A 20,195-nucleotide genomic window follows, 5' to 3' on the forward strand; every position below is an offset into this window, starting at 1 on the left:
GTCTTTATAAATAGACTAAGTACTTGAAAACATTGTCCTTAAGTAAACTACAAAATGAAAAAAGTCAAAATGTTTATAAATTCAGTATAGGAAAAATAGGGATGAGCGTGCTTACTGAATAAAGGCTTGTAGGTACATAAAGTATTTTTATAAATTGCAATATAAATAACTAATCATATTTACAAAAAACAACACTAATTAATATTTCTTGTTATACATTTTTTGTATGTCCTAGGTTAAAATACAAAAAAAAAAATACTTTTTAATATCTAAAACATAGTGTTTGGTGTTCTTTGGAAAAAATAAAGCAGCAAAAGCCTGGGCCTCTATAGATGATAACAAATTACGTGTTAAATGTAATTTCAATTACTAATACAATTTTTAATTTAAATGATTTTCCGTGTTCGAATACAATGTTTTTCAAAAATGTTTGTCTTCGAATTAAACTTTGCTTTCAGCTGTAATTCTTTGATTTATATTTTTAAATAACATGCAAACTAACAATCAATGCCTTAGTAATTTTGAAGGAAATTGAGTATAAATATGATTTCTTGACTAAAAATTTAAAAATTCGTAATTTTTTTTGTAAAAACTTCGTAGGGGGGAATGTGGTCGGAACCCTAAACCCCCTGGTTACGGCCTTGCTAACAATATAATTTTTATGATTTTTAAATAAATATATTTATTGCAATATTATTGAACTATGTATTGTATTTTTGAATTTAGTATACCTACACGTTATCATTTATATTACGACATAGACATTAAACATTGTGCGAGGAATTTCCTTGGATTATAATGAATAGGATTTATTATGATTTATATTGGTAGCTAAATTTCAAATATAATATGGGAATGCCGGTGACCTCGTTTCAAATGAAACTCGGGGTAAAATTATTGTAACATATAATTCAACCACAGCGGTTGCGTGCCGGCCTATGTGCCGAGGGCAACTTATTGATTTTCACCTGGCTGCCAGGGACCTAACTGACTGCGCCACTCCGCATACAAAAATTACACCGTTCTGCGCCGTGTTTGCTTTTTTGAACCGCACATTCTTGCGCTTCACAATGTAACCGCCAATTTCAACCTCCGTGGAGTAGGTAATTGCACGTTAGATAAACAGACCAATCTATTTGATTGCATGAAATGTATTTAATTAAATATAGGTAACCATATGTCACACCACTTACCTAAGTACCTAACTGCAGGGTATTTTTAATATTCGATAAAAAATCTGCAGATATGTAAACTAATACTTCATAATTGATAAATATTTCGACCCCTATTCATTGGAGAATTTGCTCTATGACTCTATGGGACAAAAGATCTCAAAACTATAAGTAAACACATAATTTAAGTCAGAATTAAAATTAGATCACAATATATTATGCATCTTGAATTAAGATACCTACTATTTTTTTAAATTATTTTTTTTCTAATTATCATATACGATAATTATTATATGCATTACCTATTTTTGTGCAATAAGTATAATTTTTGAAGAGACTATAAAGTTGAAAAACGATTTTGTCTGAATTATATGTACTTATAGTTAGTTTAGTTACTATTGTTTGTAACAATGAATATCTATTTACATATTTTATTTTATTTAACACTACAATTATTACCTTAATTATTTACTTTTTGTATTTTTTTTTTGTGTATTCATTTTTCAAAGACGAATAAAATATATTTGATGTGAGTGAAACTTTACATTTTTTCATAAAATTTAAGCGTATCTACTATCTATTCGGGTATTTATACAAGCTATACTAACTGCATACCTACCTACCTATACTGTATTATATAGTAGAAGTATAATAATAACGATATTTTATTTTATATGAATTTCTATTATCCCTTACTATATTTTTCCAATTTAAACACAGGCTACAGTACCTAGTATATGGTACTATTTTATTAAAATATTCATGGCATTTTGTAAATTTTTTAAAGTGTTGCTTTAACAGTATAAATATTTAAATAAAAGTAGTGAATGAACTGACATTCAAATATGCTCAAACTTATTAAGGAAATATTTAACTAAACAACATAAAATATTATGAAAGTAGGTAGGAATATGAATAAATGAATGACAAATTGTACGTTTTAAATAATGTCTTTGACTTTGCCACTTTTTGTCCATGCAAAGTTTTAAACACTATGTTAAAAATGTACGTATTCTCTGTAGTAAGTACCTAGTTAGTAAACTGGGTAAATTATTGTTTTGGATGAGTGACAGAAACTCGTAAATTAGTGCAAGTTGTAGGCACAGACAGAAGACAAATTGTATAAAAATCGAGAACTTATTTCCCCGTTGTACACTTTAGCATGATTCTATATTATTTTAATTTTAAATTTTAAATGTTTAAATCGTATATATTGAGTCACATGACATCAGAAATATGTTTCTGAAATAAAATCGGTTTATACATATAGGGGGATTCTTCAAACATGGTCACCCTTTTTTTTTCAATAATACAGTTAGTCAAAATCTGTTTTTGAGAAGTTTTAAATATACTTTAAGACCATATTTTGAAGTTTTAGGTATATTTTTACTACTTCAAGAGTGTCTTGTAAGCTTTTGTTTTCAAATTTTAAATCTATAGTAAATTATTTAGCAGATAATTGTACTAAAAAAAATAATTCCATGATAATGGGTTTGGAAGATATTTGGGCTATGATGATTTGAAAACTTTAATAATTTATATAATTAATCTATCTTAATAACTATTTCTAATCTTTAGAAATGGTTAAATATATAATAAATATTAGATTCAAATACCCATCAAACCTATCTTATATATTTTTTAAACTATTTTTAAGAACTATCTATACAGTAAAAACTTTTTTATAATTGAGATAAAAAATTATCCACTAAATAATTTACAGTAAAAAGTTGCAACTCTTATTTAAAAAAACAGGAATTTGTATCAACACAGGTCATTCCTTAAGTAATACAAAAAATATCAATAATATTAACATTTTAAAAATTTTATTTAAAAATTTTAAAAATCAAAATTTGAATAGATTCATCATTAAAGGAAAATATGGTGTGAGCAATGAGCATGCTTGGTGAATCATCCTTTAAAGTACAGTCAATCCAAAAATATCATATGCTGTGACTTCTGTGGCACTCAGTAAACTTATTTTAAATTTTATATTATTAGTTACCTATAATAAATTTATCGTATTTTTAAAGTTTTCAACTATACATCTTCACATTCAATTGTATCGAAACATTCGAAAAGCGTGATTTTTATTTGAAACCCTTAAGAATTAATTACATTAAAAATTGTAATACCAAATTAAAAATTGTTAAATATCAGGAACTATATTACTATTTCTACATGGAAATGATAAAATTAATACCAGATTAATACGTTAATGAATAAATATTCTTTATTGAAGAGTAGGTACGCAAATAAAAAAACAATTCTACATAATATTATATTAAACGAATGATTCATTTTTAATATGATTACAAATATTATTAGTTTAATTCAATTTATTCTCAATTATCATTTGGGAATATATGATTTATGACATGACGTCTACCTGTACCTGCACACTTTACAGTGTTTGTAATCAAAATTAATGGAATTTATTTTGGGGAATGGACTCTTTGTTTGACGAGGGCGCTTTTTGTTTGCTATCGTGGGATGCGGCACCACGTGTTTTCTATTAGACTGCTGCGGTGGAAAAACCTACCCAGGGGAGTTTTATGATTAAACGAAAACATTCAAAAGAAAAAAACAACAGTGACTAGAAAATTAAACTTACTTTATTCTTCAACCATATCAAAAAACAATCGAATTATGGCTAAGAACCCGAATCATAAGCACAATATAATAGTTACTAACATAACAAACATAATATAAAAACAATTTTTTTTTACCAACTATAAAAAATAGATTGAATGTCAATTTATAATAAAGACCATCCATATTGACAATACTGGCCCACCTACTTCTCTTAATATTAGGTATTAACTTATAAAAATATATTATTGCATAATTTGTATTACTTTTATCTATCAAAGTAAATTTAATATATTAATGAAACTAACCTTAAAATGTAATTGATAATAATTATTATAGATCGACAATAATTAAATTATAGAATATTTTGTTGTAATTTTTGACATAATAAAGATTGGATTTAAATTAAATAAACTAGTTATAATTTTATTTTATACACACGGAAATAAAAATATTAAAATTAATTTATACATTTTACGCACTGTATAAAATTATTATTAATTGTGTACCTACTTCATACATTTTTATTTTTCAGACAAAACTACCAAAACTCCCAGTGCCTTTGCTGGAACGTACTACGAAACTATATCTGGAAACGCTGAAACCAATTTTAAATGAAAAACAATACGAACATGCTAAAAAACTAGTGGCAGATTTCACGAGTGGGCCTGGTCCAATGTTGCAAGAAATATTAATCGAACGCAGAGAAGAACATGACAATTGGGTACGTGGAATCGGGAATACCGATAGTATTATGTTTAGTATGAGTATAGAACTTAATGCGAGTTGGGCTCGCTGAATTGTTATTGTTATTACTATTATCGCAGTGGCGTAGGCAGAGAGGAGGGGCAAGGAACAATGTCTGGAATCTCTCTGCAATCGTATTTTTATAATTTTTTTTATAAAAGTATATCCTTATTGTCTATACAAGAGTATCTTATGACAATATGTATATAATATGATAATGATATAGATAATTAATATAATATGGTGATATACATTGATTACTATTATTCACAGATAATAATTGTATTTATTATCTATACCTAGCTGTGGTAGTAAGGTTAAGTAGTAAGGTTGTTTACACTCGTGACTGTGCAAGCCGTCCAGTTGGACATACGTCTGTCGAAAATACACGATAATTTAAACTACTGTTGTGTTACAGAAATACAGAATATATGACATTTCGTCTATTCTGTGGTCGTGCGATGTCCACTCGTTTATTTCGCCCCCGACCCTTTTATAAATCCTGGCTACTCCACCGTGTTATTGTTATTATCGTTATATAAAAATATTAAATTCATGGTAATAATAAAATAAAAAATTCTAAGCGATTTTTATTAATACTTTGGGTTTGGAACAGTTGATTGCCGAAAGGGTATAAATCATTTTACAACATATCAAAGTAAAAATATATGTAATTCAGATCACGTGAACAATAATGGAGTAACGAACGCCCTGGAGTTTCCATATACGAATTGGGGAGAGCGCCAGAGAGGGACACACTTTTCGGTTCCGGGAGAAAATCCAATTAGTAGAAAACGTGACGAGTCTGTTTCTATGATGAGTTTTCCCGGCGGGCCGAGAACCCTTCTAAAAACGAGATAAGCGGGAATTTTATTCACACTGCAACGCTGATTGGTTAAACATCAATTTTGGTTTTGATTCCTACATTCGAATAATCGAATAATGTTTTCGTATAGGTATAATAATATTATTATTTGGTCACGCACACGCTTACGGGTAGATAGGTACCTCGAGGGTTATAATATAGTACGTGTACGGTGTACAATTATAAGATAACGATCATACTACGAATCCGAAAATAAAAAATTGCACAAAAATTGTGTTGTATGAACATAATATATTGTATCTTTCGGACCCGACGAAAGCCATAAGTGCCAAAACAAGAAAATAAAATTAATCGTATATTACAAAAACACAAAAATCCCAAATACATGTGCGCTTCGTGACATATTATTAAATTTCGAACTTTTTTTTAATTTTTATCGACGACGCCGCCGAAACTGTTCGTACATTACGTCGACAGTTAAATTTAGAATTATAGCCTATAGGCTATAGGTATCGTTCAAGAACGACCAACATCGTATAATCTTAACAAACTAAGTAATGTGTTATAAAAGTGATTATAAAAGTGAGTCAAAGTTTTTGTGTTATAATACTATTATATTGTATGTACCTACACTTACGTAGTAATCTTTACCGTAGTGAAAATTAATCTTAAAAAATAATTACGAATAAAGGCGATTTATGCATTTGATTTAGTGAACAAAAATATAGATTTTTACAATTACATATTATGGTTAAATATTTTGAACCACATTTAATATTGAGGGGTTTTTAAATTATAAAAGGAGCAAATGATGTTTATTTTTAATATCTTTGGTACTTACGTCCTATTGATTTTGGCGCAAATGATATGTATAAATTATATTTTTGTCGCTTAGGTGCGTCATACAACCCTCGGGCCTCGGTCCGATCCAATGCCCATCGTCTTTTACGGTTTGTGTATAGTAAAATAAAATATATACCTACCTGTATACCCTATCATAATATTATCACATTATGGTATTATGGGACGTATAACAATAATATGTGTTCTGCAGGCGGAAGGCGTCACCGTGACAAATGATTCACAAACCGGCGATGATGTATCAAAAACATTACGTATCTCTCTCCCCCCTCTAACAAGGTTCAGTATTTGTGACGTATACACATGGGCTGTACCTACACGACCTCCCCATTACTATAAGCTTTGTGTGCCCATTTGGCCAGAAATAAAGATACCTACACATTAATAATATATATAATATATTTTAATTACATACAAAGAGTTATTATACTTATTCTCAATAAAAAAAAAAAACCAAGTATCAATAATATTAAGTACATTCTGTTTATATTTGTGTATATTGTCCACTGTTTTGAATTATAACGATATAGACACAAATTATAGCACATCAGTTGATGTACTTTTTTATTTAGAATGTTCTAACTGTTCTAAGACAACTGCAGGACACATTTTAATAATAAAATAACGTTTTAATCAAATTCGGTACGAAATTCTTATACAAATTGATTTACCGCATCATGGCAATTGTACTTAAAATTACAGGTCATAATATAATAATAAGAATATTTCGGTAAGGTATCAAATTAATTTCAAACACTAGATATGAAATTATTAATTTTATTGATTATTTTTTTATTTTATTACCCTACCATCATCTTATATTGTAAATAAAAATCTAAAACTATTATCGTTCATCACTAATACTTTTACAATTTAAACTCAGCATACATATATAGGTAATTCATATCCAGGAACATTGAATATTGGTTTAACAATATTACCTATAATATACGAATATACCTATACCTATAAACCTATCAATATAACTTGATAAACTCATTATTTTTATATAACAAATGAAGTTATCTGGTAGACTGTAGTACAATGTTCAATTCGTAAAAATTCTAAATAAATTAATATATGAGTTTGAAAGTACAATTTAATTTTTAGTTCAAGACTGTCAAAACCATAAATACTTAGTATAGTATTTTACTACGGTAAAAAACATTTTTAAATTAAAAATGTCTACCTTCACCCTTCAGGTTATAATGTTATATCACTTATATACTACCAATTTCAAAGAAATCTTAAAAATCGTTAGCCGGGCGCTTTTTACAAGCTTTTGAACTGTTTAAATGTTTAATACAGTAAACAGAGTTTCCTTTGAACATTTCACGTATTAAAATTATTACTTATAAGATTCATATAACATTCGGAGAAAAAAAAATGTTAGGCCCACAACACGCTGAACTTTGATCAAAATCACATTATACTATTTTTTTTTTTTCTTTTGAAATACAACATATTCCAAACATAACCGTATAAAAAAACCACCAAAAACCTTTCTATAATAGTTTAATCATTAAACTTTAATATTATATGAAAGTAATCCAACCAGAAATGTGACTTAAAATAAAACGAGAATTTTGAGTTGCAAATAATATTTGTACCGTCACATTTAATGTAAAAAACATACATTTTTAAAAATATATATTAATAGCAATACATTGTTTGCAGTAAATGTATTCTAAAATATTTTGCAATGAAGCATTATGTTTTTATGATACAAAAACTGCAGGGTTTACTCACATAGTAATATTATAATTTATAAATGAAACAATCAATAATTATTACCCAACATCAATGAACCAAATATATTTAAAAACTGAATGGATAACGTATTCTAGAACTAAAAATAGGCTGTGCGATAATATTCCCTTGTACCTCAAAAAATACAAGCTTATTGCATCCATCCAAATTGCGATAAGTCACGATTCGAACTGCATCCGTTGTTCTTTCTACAAGTGGAGCATAGAAGATCGAGCACATTGATAATTTTACGAGCTCTTATTACACTATTCGGTGTGAGTGTCGCGTATACAATAAGTTATCGGTAGTTTTTTTCCGATTTTTCCGACCCACATTGTGGCGTGGAGATAACTTGATTTAAGGTTAGTTGATCCTACGACGTTTGCAATATATTATATACATACATTTCTACTTGAGTAATCCCCGAGATCTGCGTATTTAGATAGGTGAGCTTCAGCTAGTGTGTGTGTGTGTGTGTGTGTGTGTGTCTATACGATTTCTTTTGTCTCTTTCTCCCTCCTTCTTCATCCCCAATATAACGTGCAAAATTTATCTTTTTTCCGATTACGATTTTATTTTGACCCGAACAAATGAACAACCTCGCAAAACTGTAAGGCGGCGTCGTCGGGGTTTGGTTTTGAATAATTCACGCGGCGTTTTACTGCACGGCGACTGGCCGTGAATAAAGATTACCGAGGTTTATCACGCAATTTATTATACAAGTATTACCGGAACGATATAACTGTATTGTTTTCTTTAAATTATTATTATTATTATTATTATTATTATTATTATTATTATTATTATTATTATTACTATTATTACTATTACTATTACTACTATTATTATTATTATTATTATTATTTATATTTTGAGGTTAGATAATATTATGTGTGTGAAGAACGGATGTACTGTACCGCCCACGCTGGAGGCACGCAGTCTCGATGCGACTGCCAATGACCGAATAGCGTTAGCCCCGCCGCCGGGTGGGTACCGTACGAATTACACCCCCTTTGCTCGTATCTATATAGTTCCTATATTATAACGGCCCCTAGGGCCTCCAAAGAATTATAGCTGCTAAATTACCCTTCTCCTTTTTTTCTCGTCAAAATACATTTTCCCCGTTCATTTCTATATAATATACATACTATATAACCACTAAGTATATATAACAATATACCGATTGCCTACCTGAAAACTATTATAATATTATATCCAAATATATATAACTAAGCATAGGTACCTACATAACTAAATAAAAAATTCAGAACTGTTAAGATTAAGTAATTAAAAAAATATAATACTTGGTGTAATGCTGATTAAAATAAACCTTAAAACAAAATTTAATTTATTAATAAGGTTTCAAATATATTTTTTTTGTATAAAAATCTCAACTATTTATATTTTATACATTTCCCGTTGAACATCTTAATAAACTAAAACGTTAAGTTAGTAATTTATTTGGCGATGTATACTTCGATCCATAACATAATAAGTTTATTATTGCAAGCTATGATTTACAAAATTCATGAATTATAATATACACTCTACCACTTACATTTCACTACAAAATTAAAGCTTAAATTAAATAAACCTTATTTACTTATAAATTGTAATTTAATCTATGTTCTGTTTCGTCATTAAAATAATATGGCTGTTATGGCTGATATGGATGAATTCCCAGCAGTTATTCAAAACTGTATTCAATCGCAAACGGCATTATATATTATACTGAATTCTCCATATTTATGATAATACTCAGTTACAGTAAGTAATAAGAACTAATTTTAATTAGTATTTAACTAATTTTTAACAAATATACGTAATAATATTATAAGATTTCGGGAAAGGACCCACGGCAATGATGTACCTAAAAAGCCTATCCAGAACGCCGTGTGATCATAATCATATTATTAAAATATATTTTTAATTTAATTTTAGAGCCGATTTTATATGAATATAAAATATCTAATATTTTTTGAGTTTATGCAGCTTAAAGAGGTAAGAAATTTAGACGAATTTCCCAATTTAGAATGCACATAAAAAAAGTTCATTAGGAAAATGTATGTAAATAACGTATAATGTATAATATAATATAACCAATAGAAAAAACTGTCGAGCTTACGTGCAACTAACGAAATCTACTCGCATTCAATGGCATTACATACATTTAATATATTGCAAATCATTGTTAGTTTACTAATTTCATTAAAATAAAATAACTTGCATTAATTTTATGTTTGACCGATAAAAATAAAAATGTGTGCCATTATTATTTTTAAGACATTTAAAATTAACAGAGTAAAAGTTGCTTTCAGGTGTATGATTGGTGGCTTCACGATATGTATCTTTGCAACCAATCTTCGTTGCCAGTCAACTCCAATCCTGGAATGGTATTTCCACCACTACCAAATCTTTCTGCAGAAACACAGATGGCCAAATTTTCAGCTAGATTTGTAGTTGAAATGATGAATTTTAAACGTATATTGGACAAGTAAATATTATTTTAATAATACCTTATATAGATTTTTCAATTTATGTATAAAACATACATTCTGTGTAGACGAGAGCTGCCTGTAGAAAAAGCTACATCTAGAGAAAAAGGACAACCGTTATGCATGGCACAATATTATAGACTAATGAAATCATATAGAGAACCAGGATTAGTTAAGGATCGACTTGTTGACTTCGAATCAGATTTGACATTATCAAGACCTCATATTATAGTTGCTTGCAAGTCACAGGTATGTCGTCTAAAGTAAAACATAGGTTTTGTTTACTAAGCGTGTGCTTTATTGTCTTAAGTTTTATGTGTTGCGATTGACTTCGGGCGAAGACGCAACTCCCATAACTGAGGAAGAAATTGTGACCAAACTACTGAACATTATAATGGACGCTAAAAAAACCGCCGGCACTGCGGGTACTTATTCGGTGGGCATTTTAACATCGCAAAGGAGAGATGACTGGGCTCATAGCAGGGAGTTGTTGATGAAAAGTGCTTCTAACCGCAATAATTTGGCATTAATCGAGCGTTGTTTATTTTTCATCAATTTTGATTTGGAACCACTTGGTCTGGAATTTAATTCCACATGTAAAGTAGGTGCAAAAGGCTATAGACTATCGAATGACAGAGATGAGACAAACATGATGCATCAAATGATCCACGGTGGAGGTAGTGAGTACTGTTCTGGCAACCGCTGGTTTGACAAGACTATACAAGTAAACAATACATAATAATAATAATAACTTATGCAATCAAAACTATATATTTTTGTTAAAACTTTTATTGATACAGTTGGTAATTGGAAGAGACGGTGCAAATGGATTATGTTACGAACATTCGCCATCTGAAGGAATTGCAGTTATTGAATTAATGGAAAAATTGATTAAAAGTACTAAAGACTTGAACGAACAATCAATGGACATAATGACATCAACAGAAAAACCAGAAAAACTCATATGGAGTGTTAATAATGAACTCATAAAACACATAGCTGATGCTTCTACTGTTTTGGACAAGTAAGATAATATTTTATTAAGTCGGTTATTAATATATACGTTACCCACAATAATATTAAATAATATATGATTTTAAAACCATAGAACTATTATAGTTCTATACACGTTCAATATATGGTAAATACTATATCTATACTCAATTAATTTTTTTTACCTAGGTATACGAGACTGTATACAAGTTTTTGAGCAGTCTTTCAATCAAAAAACAAATTATATATAATATATTTGTATAAGTTCCTCGCGTCGTATAACTCAATATTTTAAATGTACCTGTGCAGCTATATGGGCCTGTGACGAGTATATTTTTAAATTTCTGCTGGCATAATTAAATTATTAAACAAATCAGTATTTTTAGTTGGGTTCAGAAGCAAATATATAATTTTTTTTTTATATAGTGTTAAGGCTTAAATTTCTATGATCATTAGCCTGTAGGTCATTTAAGTAGGTTTATAACTGTGGGGGAAAGTATGGTTGTTTATAACACGTGTATATGTGGGATGGATTTGTTACTGAAACCCAGATGGTCACCCATCTAGGAACTAACACTGGCTGATGCTAAGTCTCAGGACGCGATCGTGGCTGATAACAACAATCGCATCGCAACCGGTCACAAATATTATATTCTGTTGCTTATATGGATGTACGTCGTAAGATTATATCAAAAACTATTAATTATTTGAATGAAATAATTATTAAATAAAAGATATGCTGCATACCTAAAAATATGTCTAAATGTTAAATTTATTAAAAAGCATTATTTCAAACAACATTCCAACAAATTTTATTAAATTTAAAATAATATCATATAACAGACTATGTTGTACACATATTATAATATGCAATTATAAATATAATTTTTTTATATAATTACTTATAATGTAATAATTGTTTAATATTTGTGTACTAAATATTTAGATTAGTCAAAGATTTAAACTTCCATGTATTCCGATTTACTCAATACGGAAAAGAATTCATAAAATCGTGTAAGATCAGTCCAGATGTCTATATACAACTTGCAATGCAATTAGCTTATCATAAGTAAGTACATAATAGTTTTTCAACGATACACCAATTAATTTTAGCTAATATTCTTATTACCTAAGTATATTTTTATAACTGATAACATTTTTAAACTATTTTTTTTTTCGAAATCCTAACAAACATCATACTATTGTGCTCGCTTAGGTATTTATTTAAAATATTAAATATATAAACAATAAAACTGTAAAATTATCGTAAGCTTTATGATTAATAAACTATCGATCTATGTTTACAGGCTTCACGGTAAACTGGTGGCTACGTATGAGAGCGCCTCCACCAGACGTTTCCGATTGGGTAGAGTGGATTGTATACGAGCGGCGACTATGGAAGCACTGGAATGGGCGAAGGCAATGAATCAGTCTGCCGTCACCGAAACTGGCATATTAGGCACAAAGAAGATATACTACACAGTGACTGATGTAATAATAATCTACTGAAATGCTGCAGTGCCGGGTGTCATCTGTATGAGTATATATGTGGCTTGGTTAGAGGTGACCGGGAAGGTAGAGGTGGGAAATGGGGATAAAGATAGAGAAGACATTTCTTCTGGTGACATCACCAAATATCAAACTTCATATAAGTACAACCGCAGTAATATAACTTATACAACACTAATAAAGAGAAGGTTTATGTACCGTGTACGGCCCACACTATTATGAGTAATAAATTACAAATTTTATATATCCCTGGAATGCAAGACAAATGTATTTATTATTTTAAAACGCACAAATGATTGTATAAGCGATAAAACTAAAGATATCATATTTATTATCAATATTATTAATAAGTTTAATACCTACCCATTATTAACTATCAATATACGTATTTATAATAAAATGTTAATAAAATAAATAAATATATAACCGATGTACAGTTTTAATATGTACACTGTTCTATTTGAATACCTTTAATACGTAACTACGTTATCTAAATTTCATAAGATACCTATATCATTTATTTAGTTATTTAATATTTTTTTTAAAAGGTATGACTATTCTTTTACTCATCGTAATAAAAGAGTAATTACTAAGATTAATAATTAATATGTATATTCTTATAAAATAAGCCACGATCTTGTTTAAAGAGAAGAGTAATCAACTCATATAAGAAACTTTATACATATAAGCTTGCACCGTAATATATGTTATACGAATTTAATTGAAATAAATTATTATTATTTTCAAATAGAAATGTAATATAAATACTTAGTTATACCAGATTGACTACCTAGTTTTGGACTAGGATAAATTTGAACAAATGTACTAAGTACCTACTTATCGAGAAAAAGAAGCCCCCGAAAAATTATTTTGTCTAAAATACCAAATAGTTATATAATTTATGTTTAGACAAGTAAAAAACAGTAATAACTCTAGGGATTTAGCTTTCTATCGGTCAATAGAAACCCAGACTTCGAATCCAGCTTTTCTCTTTTTCACCCAATCCTTGCCTTTTATAATACTATTCCAATAATAGACTTACATCGAATAACGGTCACTTTTCAGCTACCATTTAACAATAGTACCCGGATTAGGATTTGTCATACATCATAGGTATTATCTGTTTCTTGATAAATCTAAAAAGCTGAACCGGATACAACAGTATTTTACCTAATTTTATATATTGATGAATGGTATACGTCAGTAAGATTTAATAAAAAGAACTACCTATGTGGTGACACATCTCATACGAGTAATACGTAATATTTTAAAATTTTATAGTTCGATAAGTTAAATGAATGGTACGTTGTTGCTTATGCATAAAAAATCATACAACCATCAGATTAATTTTTAAGAGAAAGTATAACATTTTTCAGATGATAATGTTTAGTGCCACAGTTGACAACCACTTATAGAGATAAAACCGGCATTGCATTAATTATAACCATGTGTCTACAAAAACAGAGTGTACCTCTATAACTCGATACTTATATTACTCAGTGGTACCCTATGAATATTTTTGAATTATGTTTGAGAGAAATAAACTATTGGATCATACATTTCTGCGACTTGCAATAATTGTTTATGTCATGTATTTTGAGAGTTCGCAACAACTTCACTTTTTCTGTATACCTACCTTGTTTTCGTGGTCACATGGTATATTTAAAAATTCTCGTATTTTAAAACTGAATTCTGAGTCCCGCAAGGTCACAAAACAGGGTTCAGGATTTAATCAAATAAATTGTTTTAAAATTTACTATTTCGCATGATATATTTTAGAACGAAAAACTTCAACTTTTTGAAACTGCAGTAAAAAAACAAACTGACATCATGATAGACAATATTCTCGGGATGGGAATAGACACTCACTTATTAGGATTGAGACAAGCAGCAAGAGAAAATGCCATATCATGTGCAGTATTTGAAGACGATTCGTTTAGAATTGCCAATCATTTTGCATTATCAACAAGTCAAGTAAATTGTTTTATATTTTTTAGACCAATATACTATGTTAGTTGTAGTTATACTATGTTTTATAACAGTACTTTTAAGATTTTACGAATATTTATTTTATATTATTCTTTATTTAATGTATACGTTTGCCATGTAATCGAAACTCAAAAGTGTTTGAAAATTAAACACTCATTAAATGATAATAATTTATGATACAAATTATAACTATGATGTACCTATTTACCAATAATAAAGGCAAAGCAATTTTTTGTCGCCAAAACTAATTCCATTCATACATATCTGTCATAGGGTGAGTTGAGTTCTGAACTCATTAGTTTGAGTGGTTAAGTTTTTTAAAAATGTTAATTATTATACAAGTATCAACAAAATAACAATATAAGAATGAACTGTAACTCAATTGTTATATCATAAAGAATTAAAATCGTAAGCTTAAATAATTTGAGTCAAATATTATCAAAGTAGGTGCTATATTATAATATTATAAAATATTAAGCCAGAAAATGTTCATAATATTTGAAAATAATTTTCCATTTATCAAATTAAGTAATGCTTCGTAAAAAAATGGGTTATAAATAATTATCACAATAAAATAACCCAAACCGATTTTTATTAAAATTAGGAGTGTGCCTTACATTTCAATATTTGTTTGCAATTCTTCAGTAGTCTTTGATAGATAGATAACTTATAAATGTGACCTAACACAACCTATACTACCTGAATAGCTAAATTACATTTTAAAAAAATATTATTGTACATACAATCCAAATTAATTTATCCCTTCATCCTAGAATCTAAATAATAAAACTTGTTGCATTTTGATTATATTGACAATATCTACCTAACCAACATAGCATATTATTATTATCTGGTTTATTTTACCTCATTTACCCGCCATTTTTCTACTTAGTATACTCCTCGTAAAAATGTTAATTATTTTTTAATAGGTACAACTATGAAATAATATTATTTAACACAATAGTCATTAAATATGTCATAAGAAAATATTTCAGATACTTTGTAATTTGTTAATTGCCATTTTTTTATGTAGGGTACATATTTAATGTATGTGTTTGGGTTTTTATCTAGGTACCTACTGAAATTTAATGTACTATTTCGTGTTTTTATTTATTGTAGCTATTAACTTCCACTGACAGTTTCATGGGCTATGGACCAGTTGTGCCGGACGGCTATGGCGTTTCATATAATCCCCAAAGCAATTCTTTGGTATTCTGTATATCTTCGTTCAAATCATCTAAAACAACAAACAACAATGCTTTTACGGTAGCTCTTGAACAAAGTTTGATGACAATGCAGAAAATGATTTACATGAAAAGAAACTAAGACAGCGTTGTTCGATCATATTGTTTGCATACTTTTTTTGGATTTTTCTCATCTTATCTTTAGTACCATATACATATCTTTGAGTGATAAACTAAGTTTAATATTATATTTGTACAATCGTACTTTACACTTTGAAATTTTTAGTTACCACACTTAACTATTTATCAAATGCATTACAGTGCATTGCGTCGTTATAAATTTATTCATATTCTACCACATCAAAAACTAATCTAAAGTTTAAGTACTTGTTATTGTTTTATTTATTTATTTATTTATTTATTTATTTATTTATAATGTTACTGTTTTTTTTTTAAACTTATAAGTTATAACTCTAAAATTTATTTTTATTCGTTATACTAATTTTATTGAATTGTTGCTTTTTGCGGACTCCTCGCGATGTTTCAAGTGATTTCAATAATCAAACATGGTTGAATTATTAAAATATATAAGATTAAAAACATGGATTCTCATATACTTAAAATAAACGAGTTTATAAATAATTTTTTTAAAACGTTTATAGAGGTCTGTTAAAATTTTGTTTTAATATTAAATTCAAAATTATATTATTGTTAACAACTATATACATGCTTATTATTATTTACGTTAAATATTTTTAGTTATATTCATTATAATATAGTTAAGACACTAACTAGTCACATTATTGCTATTTATCTAATGTTATTTGTTATTTTTTTTTTTTTATATATGACGTATATTTACCATTTTGTGCCACTAGATAAATAGTATAGCTGCAATTATTTTCCTAAACAATACCAAGATATAATATTTATGAGAATATCCACACTGTATTGATCAACAGTTACCTACACTTAAAATATTTACCTCGAGTATAGTTATCTACACTTAAAATTATACTTAATACATATATCAATTCAATTTTCTGTAATCATTGAGACTAATTGTTTTGTACAAGTCAACTAAGAAAATATATCTATATCAATTCTATTTAAGTATAGGTATCTCTACAATATCATTCCTATTTTCTGCGATTAATTCATAATTATGTTAACTTAATACATATCAATTGTTTGAAATTTACATATCATTAACTACATTTTATCACAACGAGGTCATCCCTACAATTAAATAAGAATTATGTGAACTCGGTATAGGTACATATAAATTGTTTGAAACTTACATATCATTAATCATTACATTATATCAAAATAAAATAATTCTTAATTGTGATTAATAATTTTGTTAACTTGATACATATCAATTGTATGACATTTACATATCACTAGAATAACTCATAACATAATTTTACTGTTGGAAATAGTTTTTGTGAAATTGAAATAAGTTATTATTGTTATTAAGTAGATAAGTATATTTATTATTCACTATTATGTTTAAATGTTATTAAATTTTTATCAAATTACGATTTTAAAAATGTATTAGGTACTATATCTAATAATGATCAGAGTAATATTATTTTGTACATTTACTCTTAAAAAGGTAAATCGTACTAAATAATAAATAATGTATAATGTTTAAAATATTTATTCACTCTCTTCGTTGTTATATTACCTATATATTGTTTTTTAATATTTACAATATAGGCACCTACCTATGGAGGTAGGTACCCTACTAGTTAAGTAGTTAGAACACAATAGTGTTACTATATTGAAATAGTGTTATACAGTTTTTATATATTGTATCTGTACTCTTTAGACTATAGTTATTGATTCGTTATGTATTCAAACTTTTAAACTTTACCTATGTAATTTATTCTTAGATATCAATGTATGATATCACTCGAATGTTTCTTGTTGTTTATACTCTCAGCATACAAAATAATACAATTCGTATTGTGTATGTTTCTTTTAATAGGACCGGACTGGATTTAGATGGCATAATATACTAGGATTCCGTGAAAATATCTGTCGACATACCTACCCAACCATTGATTTATAATATAATTAAGGACTATGCAGTTCGCACTCATTTAACGATAATAAGTACCACATTAATACCCAACGTTTCATTCTACGAATAATTTACGATTTAGGATCATGGTACTTATACAGGTAGTTAATAGTTGTATAACATACAACCTACTTAATAACAAGATTTAGGTTTAATGTCTAAATTAATACTTACCTTTTGGCTATTATCAATAATAGTATGCAATATATATATATTGCAGGCGTGCTTAGACTTTATTTTGAAAGACTAAGCATTACAAACAATTGGGCCCTTTCCGTTATAAAAAAAAGCCAAGTACCTAATAAAATTACAATAATTGTTGTCATTAGACCATTAAAATATTCAATAAGTTCTTATCTTCAAAATATATATGTATTTATCAGCTAAAGATTAAGTCCTCTTTTACCGATTTTGTACTTGTTCAACATTTTTATCTTCGGTAATTATTAGAGGTTTTGAAAACCAACTGTTTAAAACTTTTAAATCTGTATTCTCCATGACGTATATATCTAGTACTTACCTCTCTATACTCTCTGACAGCAAAATGAAAAATAATATAAAACCATGAAATGTTAAATTACTCTGAAAAAATTAAAAATGTATTATGAGTTCTTTTAAAGGCTCTTCAAGAGGACAAATACGGGCAGTATATATAAAAGTCATAGATTAAGTACATTGGCATACTTTGCGTAGCTACCCCTCCTTGACAGCACTATTAATGTTCACCGGATTTCGTTATTATTCTGCTTTAACTTCGATACAATCTCTGATTATCATCAATACCGTCAATACCTAAATAATATAATGTACACTGTTACATACGGCTAAACCTCCGTAAAAATCCAGCTAATAATAAAATACTAGATAGGAGTAGTGCTGTAGTAGGATAATGAACACACATATTGAATGTGCTTGACTTTTTGATCATTTTCCACTGTTTAATGGGTCGATCTGTATGCCTAATTGTTATCCAGTCCGATCCTTTTTTGTGCTTAGACAAATACCTATTAATACGCTTTAGAATTGTTACTATACTAAAATCAATTATTATAACTAATTAGATAACAATAAAATAATCGTATCAGTCATAAGAGTTTGAAATTTTTTTCATATATTTTTATAGGTACCTATTCTACATGTCTGAATCAAGCACGTATTCGTGGTAGTGCATAAATTAGGTTATAAAGCGCTGCTAGAGAATGGATCTAATATTTGTATATCTTAATCTTTGAGGTGACCCCTACCAATTATTTTTATTGAAACGGAATGTCAGTACGTTCTTTTATAGACAAATTTTCAACATTATTTTTATTTCGTAGAAATTGTATTGATTCTCAAATTCAATTTGATAAGTTTTACAACTTATTATTATTTATTATTATACTACGTGTCCAGCAGCAATGGAATATACTCAAAATGTAATTTAAAAACAATTTTAACAAATTAACTAAAATTATCTTTAATATAAATCAATGAGTAATGACTATTGTTCAAAACATTTTTATTTAAATCACTCATAAGTATAAGCAGTCATTACTAGTTAATTATAGTAATTGTTTGTTTACGGATTGACGGCCGTGGATGTGTTCGCTCCCCACCGGATAGGTTTTGTTCAATAATTTTAAACAACACTAATTTTCAACGCTAAGGTTTTTATTTTTCCAATTCTATTATCAAGTGTCGTACATAAACTTGAAACGATATTACATGCTAGAAAAATAATCATTCTCTTATTGGCAATAAGAATTTATTTGTTTAATATGGACCATGTGGTACCCATAAACACCCTAAAATATATTGTTCGCCCATACCAAAAACATACCTATCTATGTTAAAAATAAAGAAAATAGGTAAGAGGACCTCTGGTGCTTACATGCTATATTGTTTCAAGTATAAAAAAAATTAATGAACTTTGGCACAAAAATTAAATTAATCAGCAGTTTCTCTGGTGTTCTGCACATAAATTGTTGTATAGTGAAAAAATGAAGT

The 20,195-nt window shown here is 28.1% G+C and overlaps 1 protein-coding gene across 1 annotated transcript in view; it reads left to right on the forward strand.

The window, feature by feature from the left end:
- The window catches only part of LOC111034668 (choline O-acetyltransferase), a gene marked incomplete at its 5' end in the record, with an annotated part of 57,801 nt that extends 41,542 nt beyond the window's left edge, over window positions 1–16,259 (forward strand). Inside the window, 9 exons of the mRNA XM_022315982.1 lie at window positions 4,300–4,488; window positions 10,266–10,441; window positions 10,511–10,691; window positions 10,753–11,166; window positions 11,243–11,466; window positions 12,382–12,504; window positions 12,743–12,926; window positions 14,724–14,918; window positions 16,053–16,259. Of these exons, the coding sequence (XP_022171674.1) occupies window positions 4,300–4,488; window positions 10,266–10,441; window positions 10,511–10,691; window positions 10,753–11,166; window positions 11,243–11,466; window positions 12,382–12,504; window positions 12,743–12,926; window positions 14,724–14,918; window positions 16,053–16,259 (1,893 nt within the window). The remainder of the gene's footprint in view (window positions 1–4,299; window positions 4,489–10,265; window positions 10,442–10,510; window positions 10,692–10,752; window positions 11,167–11,242; window positions 11,467–12,381; window positions 12,505–12,742; window positions 12,927–14,723; window positions 14,919–16,052) is intronic.
- Between the last annotated feature and the right edge of the window lie 3,936 nt (window positions 16,260–20,195).

The sequence above is a fragment of the Myzus persicae genome, unplaced genomic scaffold (genome assembly GCF_001856785.1).
Source record: "Myzus persicae strain clone G006 unplaced genomic scaffold, MPER_G0061.0, whole genome shotgun sequence".
NCBI lineage: Eukaryota > Metazoa > Arthropoda > Insecta > Hemiptera > Aphididae > Myzus > Myzus persicae.